A 15,566-nucleotide genomic window follows, 5' to 3' on the forward strand; every position below is an offset into this window, starting at 1 on the left:
CAACAATGACGAGGACATGATACCAATATACGGTCTATAAAAACAATTCTAGTTCAAAGCTCTCTAAATTAAGGTAATCAAAATTTTCAAACACCTCCATATCTAATCACCTCTTTCCTCTTGTGCATTGTAATAAATATTTGCATTTAGTTGAACTTTTAATTGAGGTTTTTTAATAGTAGAGCTTTTTGGCCAGACATTGTCGTCTGATTTTGACCTAATAATTTATGCTCCAGTGGTCCTGTTTAAGTTTTCAGGATAATGAGATGCCCTTTACAAGTTAACATTGGGTGTGAAGATTTAATACGATAATAAAAGGAAGAAGAAAAACACAAAATGTATCAACAAATTTTAATATCTAAATTAATAATATTGCACATAATCACAACAGATGTCATTTTAATAAATATGTATAAATTTTAAACAGATAACAATTAAACTGAATTTAAACATATGAAAATGTTTTCTTCTGGAATGAGAACTTTAATTATATACAACATTTGTATCGCACCAATAAAAGTAAAATAAATCTATACCGGAATGAAAAATATTAAACACAGTACAAGATTCATTTATACTGAGCCTTAGAACTTGGAGATTCAGAAACAGATCTACTTTTTCATCTGATATCTACTAATAATCAGTATACAGTCCTTATATAGTGAAACAATAAAAAATCTCTAATGCCTTGTCAGTTTATATTTATATCCAAAGTAAAAATATCTTGTAATTGTCATGAAATGGATTACCCTACAAAAGAAGGTGCTTTCAGTGGTGGAATAGGAGAACTTCTCAAATATAACATTATTAAATTATAAAGGTACATAAATAACACATTACAACAAAACAAAACAAGGAATGTAAAAACTGGATTTCAATAGCATAAGAGAAGATCAACGAAAAACAAGATGACATTTGAAAATATTGCATCTTTTGCTTCACATTTTTGGATGCACACATGTGTTTATTCTAATTTGTGTTAAGGTAAGGTTTGCGTACACAGGGAGATAACTCGAATTCAAATAATTGAAAAAAGGAGGGACCCGCCATTTTGAATTGCTTTGAATAACCAATGTTCGATAACTACAATATTATCGAAAATAAAACAACACCTACCTCAAATTTGCCGTTTTGGTGTAATTTTATCAAAATTTGAATCGTACAAGTAACGTTATGACCTTCAGTTTGTTAGTTTTCATTATATGACGTCACGTTTATCCATAACGTCTATGTGCAAAAACAATTCATTAAGTTTCGCGGAGTTTTATTTTATTTCATAAATGTACATTTTTATGCCCCCGCTGTAGCAAAGGGGGCATTAAGTTGTATCTTTGTCTGTTTGTACGTTGATCCGAATGTACGTATTATAGTGTACGTCTGTTTTTACAAAATTGGTTTCCATTCTCTTACTTTAGAATAGTCTTCCTCAACCAACTAATATAAAATTTATGCACAATGCTTTTTGCCACAAAAACACAGAATAGATTTTAATTTTGATGTCGTCACTTTTACAGTTATAGATTTATGAATGGTCGGACAGGGGATACCTTTCTCCATTCTCCCGTCCCATTTTTCTTGTCTCCCGCCATAAAAACTAAAAAAACATCAACTGATGTATGGGAAGCTGATTTCAATAAAAATCGGTCTAATATTAATGTGTTTTTTATGGCTTGTCCCCGTCTTGTCCTTTCACAAGACAAGTTTTGTTGATTCTGCTTCAAGAACCCCGGTAACTTTTTCACTGATTGTTAAGCTGTCTTTTATTGAATTTGTAAGTCTGATGCACGCCGATTCCGATTTTTTATACAGTATTTATACATATAAATACAAATTATAGAAACGCAGGATTGAATGAAAACGGCATATTTTTGTGACACTTTTAGTCAATTTAGTTTAAAATTTACATAATGCGCCATGTGTTTTACTTATAGAGAATGCATATATTCTCAGATAATTTTATTGCAGAGTTTTTACGTATGACAGACTGTTGAACTTAGTCTTTTCCGCAATTACGCACACAACCCACACGTTTACATCATTCGAAATTTATTTTATTTGTATCAATCACTTTTACAACTGACGGAGTGTTCTAATAGTAATTTTTTATGGATGCATTAAGACACCAGGCCCGTAGACAGGAATTTCCAAGGGGGGAGGAGGGGGGGGGGGGGGTTTGTTGGACTCACAAACTTGACTTTAACAGTCACAATTCGAACAGAACATTGACTTTAACAGTGCTTATTTGTTTTCAAGGGGGGGGGGTTTCGTCCCCCCCCCCGCCCCTGGCTACGGGTATGGACACAACTATTTTATTGTGTCGTCCTGAAGTATTTGCCACTGGACATTTTACAACCTCTTACTAAACAAACTTCTATGCATATCAGTCAACTTTGAATCAATTTATCTAAAAAACGAGGATGGTTATATGTGTCTCTACACATGCACGGACTCACTACTATAAAATCCAGGAAATTGCTAGTTTTAAGTCTTTCTCCGTATATATAAGAGATCATAATAAAGTAGTGACGACGCTCGGAGTATTTTTATGAGGTCGTTTTCTGAGTTTCTCGTTTCTGTTCTCCAACTTTACTTTGCTTTTACCAAATGCTATAAAATTTATACGTAATGCTTTATAATGTTTCATAATTATGAAAGAGGGGCATCATCAGTTTCCTATGGACACATTATCCATTTATTCCAAGCTCTAACATATTATTTCTTTGTGTAATGCATTATAATCGGAATAACATAACTATAGTTAAAGAGAAGCCATGACCAATTTTGATTTGACGGTCGCAAATTTCCGTTTTACTGTCTCCCCTACGCGTGAACAGTAAAAACGCAGTTGCGAACATCAAAATGCCAATAGACGATGGGGATTCCTCAACTACAGTGCCGTTACTCCTGTAAACTTTATTGAACTTATTTTAATTGATTAAAATGTGGAAGATTTTCATATTACAGGTCTACATAACTGCATTTCATATTTTAAATATCAACAATACATATACAGCTGGTCATATTTTTTCCAAGGCCATCGTCTCTTTCGTCTTTCATCACGCACAGGAGCATGGAGTTTGTTTGTTTGATCAAAGACCCCAAATCTGAATATCATGTGTAACAATTAGACAAATCATACCAGTAAACCAAGGCTTTCCCCTGCTTAGTCATAAATATTTGATCATATTTGAATAACATTTGTTGATGTCTAGATTTAATAATGATTTGAATGGAATAAATAACGGCTTCTGTAAATGACTTTACTATAGTCAAAACTGATGTCTTTTCATCCAATTGCTGCATACAAACAATTTACCAAATATGGGGCAATGGAGCAATGCTTTTCTAAGATTTAAAATATTACAGTTTGAAGAACTGAAAGAATATAAGCGTTTCCTTCAAAATCAGAGTTTTCTACATGTATTACGCAAGTATGACCAAAGTTAAACACCTCCCCTTCCGACTGATAGTTGTGGGCATAAAGTTAAGAGACCACATCAAAATTTTAATGTAGGATAAAAAAAACCTCAATTCACATAGTTTTTTCACTGACCCTCCCCTCCCCTTCATAACTTAATTTGGGAAAATTGATTAACCGATATGGATATATGTAGAATTGATGTTAAATTAACAAAACTTGCAGCAACTTTTATCCCCCCATCCCCACCCCCGAACTATTTGAATTAAGTTTTTTTATGCCCCACTTACGATAGTAGAGGGGCATTATGTTTTCTGGTATGTGGCTCCGTTCGTTCGTCTGTGCGTGCGTTCGTTTGTGCATCCGTTCGTATGTGCGTCCATTCGTCTGTGCGCCCGTTCATTCAGGTTAAAGTTTTTAGTCAAGGTAGTTTTTGATGAAGCTGAAGTCCAATCAACTTGAAACTTAGTACACTTGTTGCTTATAATATGATTTTTCTAATTTTAAAGCCAAATTAGACTTTTGACTCCAATTCCATGGTCCACTGAACATAGAAAATGAAAGTGGGAGTTTCAGGTTAAAGTTTTTGGTCATGGTAGTTTTTGATGAAGCTGAAGTCCAATCAACTTGAAACTTAGTACATATGTTCCCTACAGTATGATCTTTCTAATTTTAATGCCAAATTAAATTATTACCCAATTTCATGGTCCATGGAACATGGATAAGGATAGTGCAAGTGGGGCATCCGTGTACTTTGGACACATTCTTGTTTATCCTACATTGATCTTTTAAGTTAATCACTGTTTTCTCTCATTGATTATGGTCAATCCCAAAATAATACAAGACACAATGATTCTTTATAAAAAGATGCTATTTAAGATGACTTTCTTCCTTGCAGATCAACAAAAAAAAATATGTTTTTGTTTAACAGAAATGACAAGATAAACACATATAACGGCCATTTCCGTAAAAACGAGTTCGGGGACATACCAATTTTATTAGCTCATTATGATGCAAATAGTTAATTCCTTAATTTCACAGTTTTTTACAAAAACGTTGGACCCGGAAAAGGGATATTTTTGGCTTTTTGTTGCCATGGCAACGGATTTTTTTTTACCCAAAAACTAAAAAATCGTGTTTTCAGGATTTTTTTTATGATATTTTAAATTCAAATTTATTATTAATGAATGAACCACAATTATTTATACACGTTTTATTCAGTTTTATTTTTTTTATATTCACTCGCATACATTATTATTCTAGAAGAATTCAAATACATTTCCCCCTAAAAATCGGGATTTTGAGCTTTTCACCTGAAAAAACGGGACGGGCGAAATTCGATTTTTTTTCATTAAATGATTGGGTCGTCCTCCCTGAACAAAATGATGTATCATATTGCTATAATATCACCAAGAAAAAAATCCAGATTTCATGCAAACCTTACCTTAAATGGAAAAGACGTCTTACAAATGATATAAAAAGTCTTTCTTTAATGACTCATGATAAAAACTTTAACATGAAATATAATGTACTATTTGAGAGAAGTTAATGTTAAAAATAATATGTAAAAAGAAAAAATACAACTACTTTAGAAACAGTTTAAATCTATTGAGACAACTGTCTTATAAAAATAATTGATATAGATTTTTTCCAAAAATTAATAAACAAAGAAACATATAACACAACAGTTGGATGACTTTCCCTTTCTCTCAAATAACAAGTTTATCCATACAATGAAGCTATAAACATGTTTCCTAGCAGAGCAACATTCAATCATAACATATACCTTTAAGGATGCTATTATTTATAATCAATCTTTCATCAGCCTCTCTCATTCATACTAATCAGTATTTATTAAGTTATCACTATAAGGGGCAGTTGTCTCCCCTCTGGACTCTGTAACCACTTCCTCTTCCTGTTCCTCCTCCTCTTCATCTTCTTCATCATTGAATTGATTGGTTGTATCATAAGTAAATGTTCCTCTTGATAAGTCTACTTCTATAGGGAATACAACAGCTTCTTTCATTACACCATGACAGTCATTATGGTATTTAGCCATAGCCGACACAAATCTTTGTAACTGGAACACTATGTCCTGTACTGTAGAAAATAAAAAATAAATACATTTGTTAAACATCCAAAGTTGTTGTATTCAACAAATAGATGTGGTTTTGGTAATATGTATGATTATAAGTTCAATTTGCTTGTTTAAATAATATCAACATATTGATACACAAACATCCAGATAACAATATTATCTAAAAAAACTGGTAATGTCCACTTTCTATAGATCAAACAGCTGTCTAGTTAAGAATTAAAATGTATATGCAACAGGTGCTACATGATAAAGTAGAAATAAGTTTTATTGGTTCCTTGTTGTTGAATTAATTTCAGCGTCACAGTTTTGATGTTTATGGTTCTTTTATTGTGTTCCTAGTTTTTATGAGATTTCGGTCTTGTATAATCCCATATTCTTCATTTTCAATTTTCATTATTCATTTTATTTTTTATTCCAACTGAAGTGTTTTAATATTTATAAAAAGCTAACATACCATGTTTCTGATCCAATAGTTCAAGCTTCACTAAGACATCTGATCTCATTTTAGCAAATCTGGTCCTGGCATCTTGTCTACATCTTAATATCAACCTGCAAGTAAAATGTTATAACCTTCTTTATTGTTTTTCTGCATTACAGATCTGCAAAACCTTTAAATATTTTTATGTTCTTTAAATAGCAGAGTTGAATAGAGAAATTTCAGTAAATTGAGCCAATGTCAAAGTAAATTTTGCCAAAGACTCTTCACAAAGGTACAAGTGTCTACGAGCTTGAAATATGCACATACTTCTTAAAAAAAATTCTACATCTATTTTTTTTTTATCCCTTATTCACTTTAAAATTAACTTTTTTTTTCAGTATTATAGGGCTTATGTAGATCTAACAGATATTTTTTCCAGACATTTAAACAAATAAATTTTGTATTGCTTAAATTCTCCTTGTTTTCTAATATTGGTATATAAAATTAAGGATAATGTATCTATTGGAAAATCTGCATAAGTTACAAATTATATTTTTAATCAAGTATTTAAATTTTGTTATGAAATCACCACCTCATAGTTGCATATAGGCTTTATAAAATTCATGCTCATCTTTTGATATTCTATTGTACTATTTTACCAATGGAATGAACCGTTTTCTTCCTTATATGAAGATAAATATGTTCATTTTTTATGCTGCTTTGTTAAACTGACAACATATATTTTCCTTCTAATGTTATAACTATGCATTTATTGCTTAAGACTGAACTTTAAATCAGTCACTAGGGTAATATCATTTATTGTTTACCTATATTCATAATTTCCTGTTTCTACTCGATAAAGAGGTTCCTGTAAAGCAGCATAACTGTATTCCTCATCATCCATTTCTTTAACCTTTAAGCAGTATGCCTGGAAGTTGAGAAAAAAAATAATTAAATAATTCGAATATATTCTGGTTAAAAGGCATCACAAATTCTAAAAGTACTTATTTGAATATGATCATTGTATGTTTTTCTATACTTTAAATTTTATTAGGCAAATAGCTGAAATATTTTGTTGTTTACACTAAACAAAACATTCGTCTGTTAACACTAAGAGTCCTATATTGCTCTATACAAAACACACAACAAAATTAAGTTCGGTTCAAATTTATCAAATACTAACAGGAATTAGTTTTCTTATAATGTCCTAGTTAAAACTGGATTCAGGGATGGCAGCCATATTCAATATTTGATAATTATAGCTGTTTACAGAAGCATGACATTAGTTATCTTGTTTGAAATTAGTCTATGTTTGTCTGTCAGGGCCTTTTGCAAATAATAGAACAATTTCAAAGATAAATCCGATTTCTTATTTACTTGTACAAAATACTTCCAGAACTGAACATCATAGTTTGAGAAAACAGATTTATTTTAACGAGTCAAGACAAATAATGAAAAAAATCCCATAACTCATAAGCTTAATTCTTTTTAAATTTAATAATTATTCATAAAATATTTATACATGTATATACATACTAAATATTCAAACTTGACATCCAGATATTTCTTGATTGTGAGTCTAGTATCTGGAACTGCTTTGTTAAGGTATGTATTTAAATCTGTTATCATCTGAAATAGTCAATAACTGTATAAATCATTTATTCAGAGATAACATAGGATTCCGGTAACTCATTTCAATTCATAATAACTAAAAGCATGTCTATAATTTACTCTACTAAAAAAGTTGAAGGAATCAAGAAATCTTCATATTACTGTTGGTTGTTGGGACACATGACATCTTACACATATACAAATGTTTTAACATACAGTAACAAATCTTTTATTTTAAAAGGATTTGTCATTTCTGTATTGGTAAACATTAACATAACTAAAGAATAAATCAACATTTGATTTTATGAAAATAACATAACTTGAACTAGAATTTATGGAATTGCACAATGAAATTGCAATTAAATATGAAAACCACATATTTTATAAAGCAAGGTCAACAAGAAAAGTTGTTTTTTTAAGAAATTTTGTAACAAAAAATTATACACTCTTAATAAAAGAGATGAAACATACCAAAGGGATATTCAAATAGTGCAGAAAATGGTGTTAAACACCAAACAATCAATCTTTTTCTGCACTCCTGTCACATGACTCCTGTCCGACAGAAAACCCTTGTTTTCCCTAGGTGTAACGTGAGTTACCTCTGTACTCCATAGTTTTTACCATTTCAGAATTAAAATTATTTTGATTGGATTTTAGCTGTCCCATTTAGAACAGTTTCTGTAGTGGTCAAAATTTGTGTTAGCAACATTTCCATGAAATACATGAAATAACAGTAAAACAACAGAAAATCAATTAAATTCAACATATATTACGGAATAACAAAGCTGTTTATGCCAAAACACGCACTGAAAAAAATTTGAAAAAAATAGGTGACAAGTCTGCATTACTGAACCTGATTTCAGCCATTTGTGAAAACATTTAATCCTTTCTGGTTATTTTTTAACAAACAATTCTTAAATGAAAATTTATCCTTTGTGCAATGCTCTAACTATAAATAAAGACGATGGATGTTCCCATTTATTTTGTGACATGTTCTAAGACTTCAGACTTATTTTTATTTGCAAAGCAGCAATTCCTTCCAATCCCCTTACAAGTGTAAACTTACAGGTTTAGCTGTCTTTAACATTTTGATAGCAAATCTTTCCATATTGCGATGAGCTTCACCAAATCTAGAAAATGCTTCACTAGCAGCAGGTTGTGGCTCTCTTACTCCTATTGCTGAGAATACTTCTCCAAATGCTGTAGTAATATCACAAGTTAATAATTTTACAAGATAAATGCAGATTTCATGTGTTAATCAATATGTAAACTTTATGGATTTCTACGGGCAAATCAGCTGGATAAAAAGGTTTAATTAAAGAAAACTGTGCAGTGAACTGAATTTATATCGAATTAATGCATTAAAAATTTTCAGGGAACTTTTAACAATAAACACTTTTAAATGTGTAATGATTGTCAAAGTGGATATGAGAACTATATTATCCTTTAGTTTTTAGGTTTTTAGGTGTTTGTTTTAAAATATAAGCAAACTTTGTACTACAGGTTTCCATTCTGATTAAAAAGTACACTCTCCGCTATCCATCATGAAATTGTCTGTTAAACAGGTATTTAAGTGACGTGTAGTTATCTAAAGTATAATTGTTGACAAGTCAGTATTTTATGTATATTTTATGTGTTTTTTTGTTACTATGCTTTTGGGATTTTTGATTCACATTTTATTAAATGTGAAATTTTATACTTAACTTTAAAAGGCTTTATTTGGATGTCAGATCCAACAATAGCCTTGTTAAATATTTCAGCATATCATCTTAGCTCTATTGACAATGATGCATGAAGAAAGACACATCTGACAGTCAAATATAGCCATTTCCATTACTATTCAGTGTGACCTTACAATTAAATACAATAACCGGTACAAACCTTTATGAGATTGAGATAATTCAAATGTTGTTTTTAATAATGACTTGGTAAGACCTATTAAGCCTTTATACATTTCTGCAACTTTCTCTAATTCTTCTAGTTTCTTTACCAGTCCATCTGGAAACAAAGTATTTTAAATGAATGAAAACAATGATTTATAAAAATGTCAATGCTGATTTTTAGTCTCAAAAAGATTAAAGAAAAATTGTTTTTTAAAGTGTAAAGATATCATACACAGTATTTGAAAGATTTATCCTAAACATTCATGTTGATTTAGTTCTTTAGTTCTCAGAACATTGCTTTTTAACTTTTAACTTTTGAATTTTTGTAAATAAAATTTAACAAATACATGTATCATAAGTCCAGATAATAGCATCCATGAGTATTTGATGAGCAGATTATATAATCCCTTACTCTTAATTCCAATGAACTCTATAAAGCAATATGATAATTATTTATTAAAGATTGTATAATGCGTATTCTACAATTTAACTAACTAAAAAAAGCAGTTTGAATTACAAAAAATATTTTGCCATTATAAAGCACAAGTATGTCTATCAATTTATCAAATTATCTTACTGTTACACAAGATAGCTCTACTAAGTCTCAATGTATCAAATTATCTTACTGTTACACAAGATAGCTCTACTAAGTCCTAATGTGTCTGTTGTGTTTGTATTAATTTATCAAATTATCTTACCGCTACACAAGATAGCTCTACTAAGTCTCAATGTATCAAATTATCTTACTGTTACACAAGATAGCTCTACTAAGTCTCAATGTATCAAATTATCTTACCGTTACACAAGATAGCTCTACTAAGTCCTAATGCGTCTGCTGTGTTTGTATTCATGGTTTCTACCACTCTGTGCTTCACTTTCTTTAAAACTAAAGTTAGATAAACAAAAGTATGTTTTTATCTCTCATTTATTTAATAATAGGACTTAAACTATAAAAATACAGCTAAAAATAAAATAACACCATTCCAATGTCCCCCTCCTATACATATACTTTATATGTTCAAGGGAAATTACTTCCATATATTGTCTTCCTTTTATAACTTTTTATAAATATCTAACAAGAAATGTTGGTGTGAGATTACTTACAATGACATTTTCAATATAATTTCTTTTTTCAAGGGACAAGAATGGCTATATGACCAAAAAGGACATAAAAAATAATAGCCAAAATCCATCTAAGATAAATTTTGCTTGAGGGTGTTAATAAATAAATTTTCAGCACATAAGTGAATATGCTTTGTTAAAAAAGAAACTCAACTTTTCTTACTGATTTTAACTTACCTATATCTAGACTTTTGCCTTGTTTGGGATCTGCATGTAGATTGTTGTAATTGATAGTCACTTCTTCCTGTTAGTAAAAAAAAAGAAAATATTACAAAGTATGCTCATCAACATGATCCAATCCATGATTCTATAAACAATTTCACAAAAAAAATATCACTAGTACTTAACAAGGGAAACTTTAAGGTGTTACATAAATTTATTGCAAACCAGATTCTCTGAGGGCACAGCTTTATATGACCACGTGGTCGAACCCTGAACAGTTGGGGCAAGTATGGACACAACATTCAAGCTTGATACAGCTCTGAATTTGGATTGTGATTAAAAAGTTGACACAGCATTTCGGTTTCTGACACAGAATGAATGTGGCCTTATGAAATTTGTTTTTGCTTTTGAGCAATACCCTATGCTGTTGAATATTAATCCCCTAAATATTTAAAAAAAAAAAATTCACCTTACCCTTTCCCTCATTCCAAAAATAATCTCAATTAAAATTTCTAATCGATTGGCAACAATAACTACTCATTTAAATACATCCTAAAATATCAAAATATAAAATGACATACAGTCATGGTTAAAATCAATATTTATCAATAGTAACTTCTAAAAATAAATTTACAGCTACACATCTGAAGACAATCATCATTTCTTAACACATAATTTTTAAGCAGTGTAAGAGAGGTAATCAAGTAATCAAACATATATATATATATAAGTATTTTTTTTAAATTTTAATTGGATTACCTCCCTTACGCTGCTTTTAAATTGTCTAAATTGTCCTTTAACCAGAAAAACCCTTGTTTTTCTCCCCCTAATTGCTATATGATTTGAGCCATAACCCCCATAATCTTTCCTTTTGTATAATTTCAGAAAGATTCATACGCTTAAACACAAGTTATTGACTGAAAACTACAAAAATGCTTATTTGGGTCCCTTTTTGGGCCCCTCATTCCTAAATCTTTGAGACAATAACCCCCAAAATCAATCCCAACCTTCCTTTTGTGGTTATAAACATTGTGTAAAAATTTTATTGATTTCTATTTACTTATACTAAAGTAATTATCCGGAAACCACCCGTCATTGGACAATGCTGACGACGACGTGATACCAATATATGACCCAAAAAAAATTAATTTTTGCGTTCGTATAAAAACTTGTTACATTGTTCTGGCGTTCCCTGCTCCTATCTTTGTCCTTTAAACCAAAAATACATATCTGCAACTATTTAACTTAACCTTATTATGACATTTATAAACACCTGCATGTAAATTATCTTTACCTTTATAGATTGTATCATCTTGGCCACCTCTACTTTGGTTTTCCCTTTAACAGATTGTCCACTGACACCAACCAGTTCATCACCGGAGGCCAGAGTTCCTTCTTTAGAGGCAGGTGTGTTATCAAAGATCTGTACTATATACAGACAGGGACAGAGTGGAGCTCCACCTCCTATACTTATACCAATCAAATTCTGGCCATCTTTCTGAAGTGCTACACTGCCAGATGTCACTGTCATACCCCTATATAAAAATAATAATAATTGTCTATAAAACTGTGGGTTTTAACTAAAGCTAAGACCAAACATTTAGGATTTCATAAGGTTACAAATTTTTTTCTGACAACATTAATTTAAGTTAAAAAAGTAACTTGAGAATATTCCATTTACCCCACATCCTTTCTTGAAATTATACCATGAAAGAACCTACAAACAACTATGTACGTAGCTATCCATCTGACGTTTGACTAATAGTAAATCATCAATTTAATATTTAATCAGAGACTGCAGAGTCCAGTAGCATTTTATTTTTAAACATTTAAATAAATCAAACAATTATTTAAATCTTAATTCTAAAATATTTGTAAGTCACAAAATAATTATTTTAAAGGCCAAGATTACGGGTTGCTGTTAGAGTCAACTTTAACTCTTCATATTGAATAATTACATTGATGGCCAGCTGACAACCAAACTATTGTGTCATTGTGTATCATCATGGTTTAATTCATGCATTAATAAATTACAAATGAACATGAAAAAAGTACAGCCTTGACACTGTTAAAAAGTACTCTTACAGTTTGTCCTCTTGATAGTAAAACTCTAATAATCCATCCTCATTTGGATCATACTCATCCATGTCAAATGTTGGTAATAGGTCATAATCGTAATCATCCATCTTTACTTGAACACAGCCACTAAGTTTCTTAATTCTCAAAGTATTCACCTACACATGTAAAGCAATTTAATGCAATGAATGCTGTAGTATAACTTTCAAAATTTTTCGATAAAAATACACAAAAAAGTCAGATAGTATACATGTACCTAGATAAAAAAATATTTCTTTATGAAAACAAGACTTTGAAGTTCTTTACATGCAGTGTTTTCTCCAAACAAAACATTTTCAAAGAAATAGCCATTGGAAGAGGGATTGTCATATAATTTTGAAAGACAACATAATTTTTAGTTTTATATAAATTTAGGTTTTACACATGCAAACATTCTCCCCACAGATTCAGGTTGATATGGAAAAAATAAAGAACAATAAGGGTAACTTTGATAAATTATAGAAATGAGGATTTATCAGTTATGCACATGTACAAAATTAATGATCATGATGTGACTAGGGACAAATCAAAGATGAAATACATTGTATTAGTAGTTCAACTCAGAGAGTTACAATGTACTTAAAAAGAAACAATAAGACAAGACTGTCTAAAAATGAAAATCTAACAGTAGAAAGTATGTTTTTATATTAATAAGGACCAAAACTATTTTTTTATTCAAATGATGTTGTTTATTAAAAGATTTACAAAAATAATTTGTTCTATGAAACATTGATGTATGAATATGTTCTGAAATTGTTAATATGTGAGTTTTTTTTTATTGTGGGAGTGTGAATGAAATTAGAATATTACATGTATATACAAGAGAATTTTACAAAATTAACATATATTAAATATAATTTTATTTCTGATTGATTGTAATGTTCAGCAACATAATATTTACATTTATATGTCTTTGAATAACAATGAATAAGTTAAATAGCTTGTTTTATGGTACTTATTTTCTTTTTCTATCTAAGTTTCTCATGAAATGTCCAAAATGGGCTTTAATAAATCTATATACAATGCTGGTTGTCCATCAGCAACCCTAAACAGTACATGTAACTGGTAACACCAAGTAAATGTAGCATGCATTATGATGTTTTTTAAAGGTCATTTTAGTACAAGTTTTTAAACTTCATGGCTAAAAAATCATAACTTTAATAATAATAATAATAATAATACTTGATTAAAAAAGAATACTTAGTGACTGTGCCACGTCCCTCCTTGTGTCATACGTTATTTATTGTCATTTAAATCATCATGTCATGTGACTTAATATGATGACAAATGAAGCATGCAAATAAGCAGTATAAAATATGGAAAATAGTTGTACGATATATATTTTTTGTTAAAACAACATTTCCTCTGGTCAGATTCCTACTTCATTAAAACCAGAGTATGGTACCTTTTAACATATATCATCAGATATATGCCAAAGAGGCAATATACACGATATAATTTACTTGGATTTTTAAACTGACAGTGTCAAAGAAAAATATGAACACGTGTCCATGGGTGAGTTACTGATACATCGACTGAGTAATCAGTTGAGGATAGGACCAAGGCTTACAGTTTGTCCTCCTCGAGTTCATATTCCATCCCTCCCTGGTCGTAATACATCTCAGTTGATGCAGGGAACAACGATATTGATTCCAGAATCTTGAATAGAAACCGGAAATAAACAAACTGGTGCCAAATCAGACCTGCGCAAAGTTAATAAAAATACAAGTAATAGCTTTTCTAAAGAGCTTGCAATCTAAAAGTTTTTACGTAAATTTTACTAAAAAATAGTAATATATTATACAATAACAAAGAAACATGAGCTCTTTTAAATCGACTATCACATACCTAATACAACTTTATGCACATTTAATAAAAGCAATAATTTTGATATATAAACCTTCCCGCGGACGGGTTAAATGCCCTTATGCCAACAAAAGTTAACTGCAATGAAACCAGCAAGGGACCAGCAACGGCAAAAAAAAATATCCTGTAAATACCAAAAGACTAAAATGCACTTATTAAAGAAAAGAAAAAAGATTTCACCTAGAACTCGTAAGGTAGTCACTGAGAAATTGTATAGGACGATGTATAGAAACTGTGCGTCACCGTGAACTTACATTTTCCGTTGCCGCCCCACATCAGCTGGATTTGACCTTTCCAATTTTAATAATATACTGATATCTGCTGTTCGCTGAGGAGTTTATTAAGTATGAGCTTTACATCTCCTTGAAAAGCTATAAATGATTGAAACCATATAGGTGTTAACTAAAATTGATTTCCAAATACTGAATAATGACACACCGGGTGATAAATGATGTCAATGAATGCTCAGTCATTTTTTAATTAAACTGCACCAACTTTGGATACATGCACATGGGTCCATAATACTCCATTTAGCCCTTCGAAAATAGTTAAATTGATCACTTTTGGAGTGTCAAATATTCGTTGGAATTGCTTGATAAATTGCATGCTTACATTGCAATTGGTGATTTCAAATCTGTTCAAAGTTGATGATGGAAATTTTTAACTACCTTAACTGGCTATACAGCCCTCGCACGGTAGGTGTTCAAAGTGTTTTTTTACTGTCCTATATTTACCTCTTTGCCGCCTCATAATCTCATTAAGACAAAATAATCGTGACATTGTCACATGTTAAATATGCATTTAAAACTGAAGTCAGAATGAAATATATACACGCCTGGTAAACCATCTAATCTCAATCTAAATGTTGAGATG

The 15,566-nt window shown here is 30.5% G+C and overlaps 1 protein-coding gene across 3 annotated transcripts; it reads right to left on the bottom strand.

The window, feature by feature from the left end:
- Positions 1-5,109: 5,109 nt before the first annotated feature.
- On the bottom strand, positions 5,110-14,539 carry LOC139488046 (PRKCA-binding protein-like). Of its 3 annotated transcripts, none has more exons than XM_071273362.1 (11): positions 14,028-14,096; positions 12,798-12,946; positions 12,007-12,247; positions 10,728-10,794; positions 10,225-10,314; positions 9,427-9,543; positions 8,612-8,745; positions 7,471-7,563; positions 6,762-6,862; positions 5,971-6,065; positions 5,110-5,518 (listed from the first exon to the last, which is right to left on the bottom strand). In XM_071273362.1, exons 2-11 carry the CDS (start codon positions 12,896-12,898, stop codon positions 5,259-5,261), a joined length of 1,299 nt encoding a protein of 432 aa, XP_071129463.1. In that variant the 5' UTR covers positions 12,899-12,946; positions 14,028-14,096; the 3' UTR covers positions 5,110-5,258. The 3 variants fall into 3 exon arrangements, with proteins under 3 accessions (XP_071129463.1, XP_071129464.1, XP_071129465.1); XM_071273363.1 differs by lacking the exon at positions 14,028-14,096 and adding an exon at positions 14,010-14,024; XM_071273364.1 differs by lacking the exons at positions 12,798-12,946; positions 14,028-14,096 and adding an exon at positions 14,398-14,539.
- Between the last annotated feature and the right edge of the window lie 1,027 nt (positions 14,540-15,566).

The sequence above is a fragment of the Mytilus edulis genome, chromosome 9, assembly GCF_963676685.1.
Source record: "Mytilus edulis chromosome 9, xbMytEdul2.2, whole genome shotgun sequence".
Taxonomy (NCBI): Eukaryota; Metazoa; Mollusca; class Bivalvia; order Mytilida; family Mytilidae; genus Mytilus; species Mytilus edulis.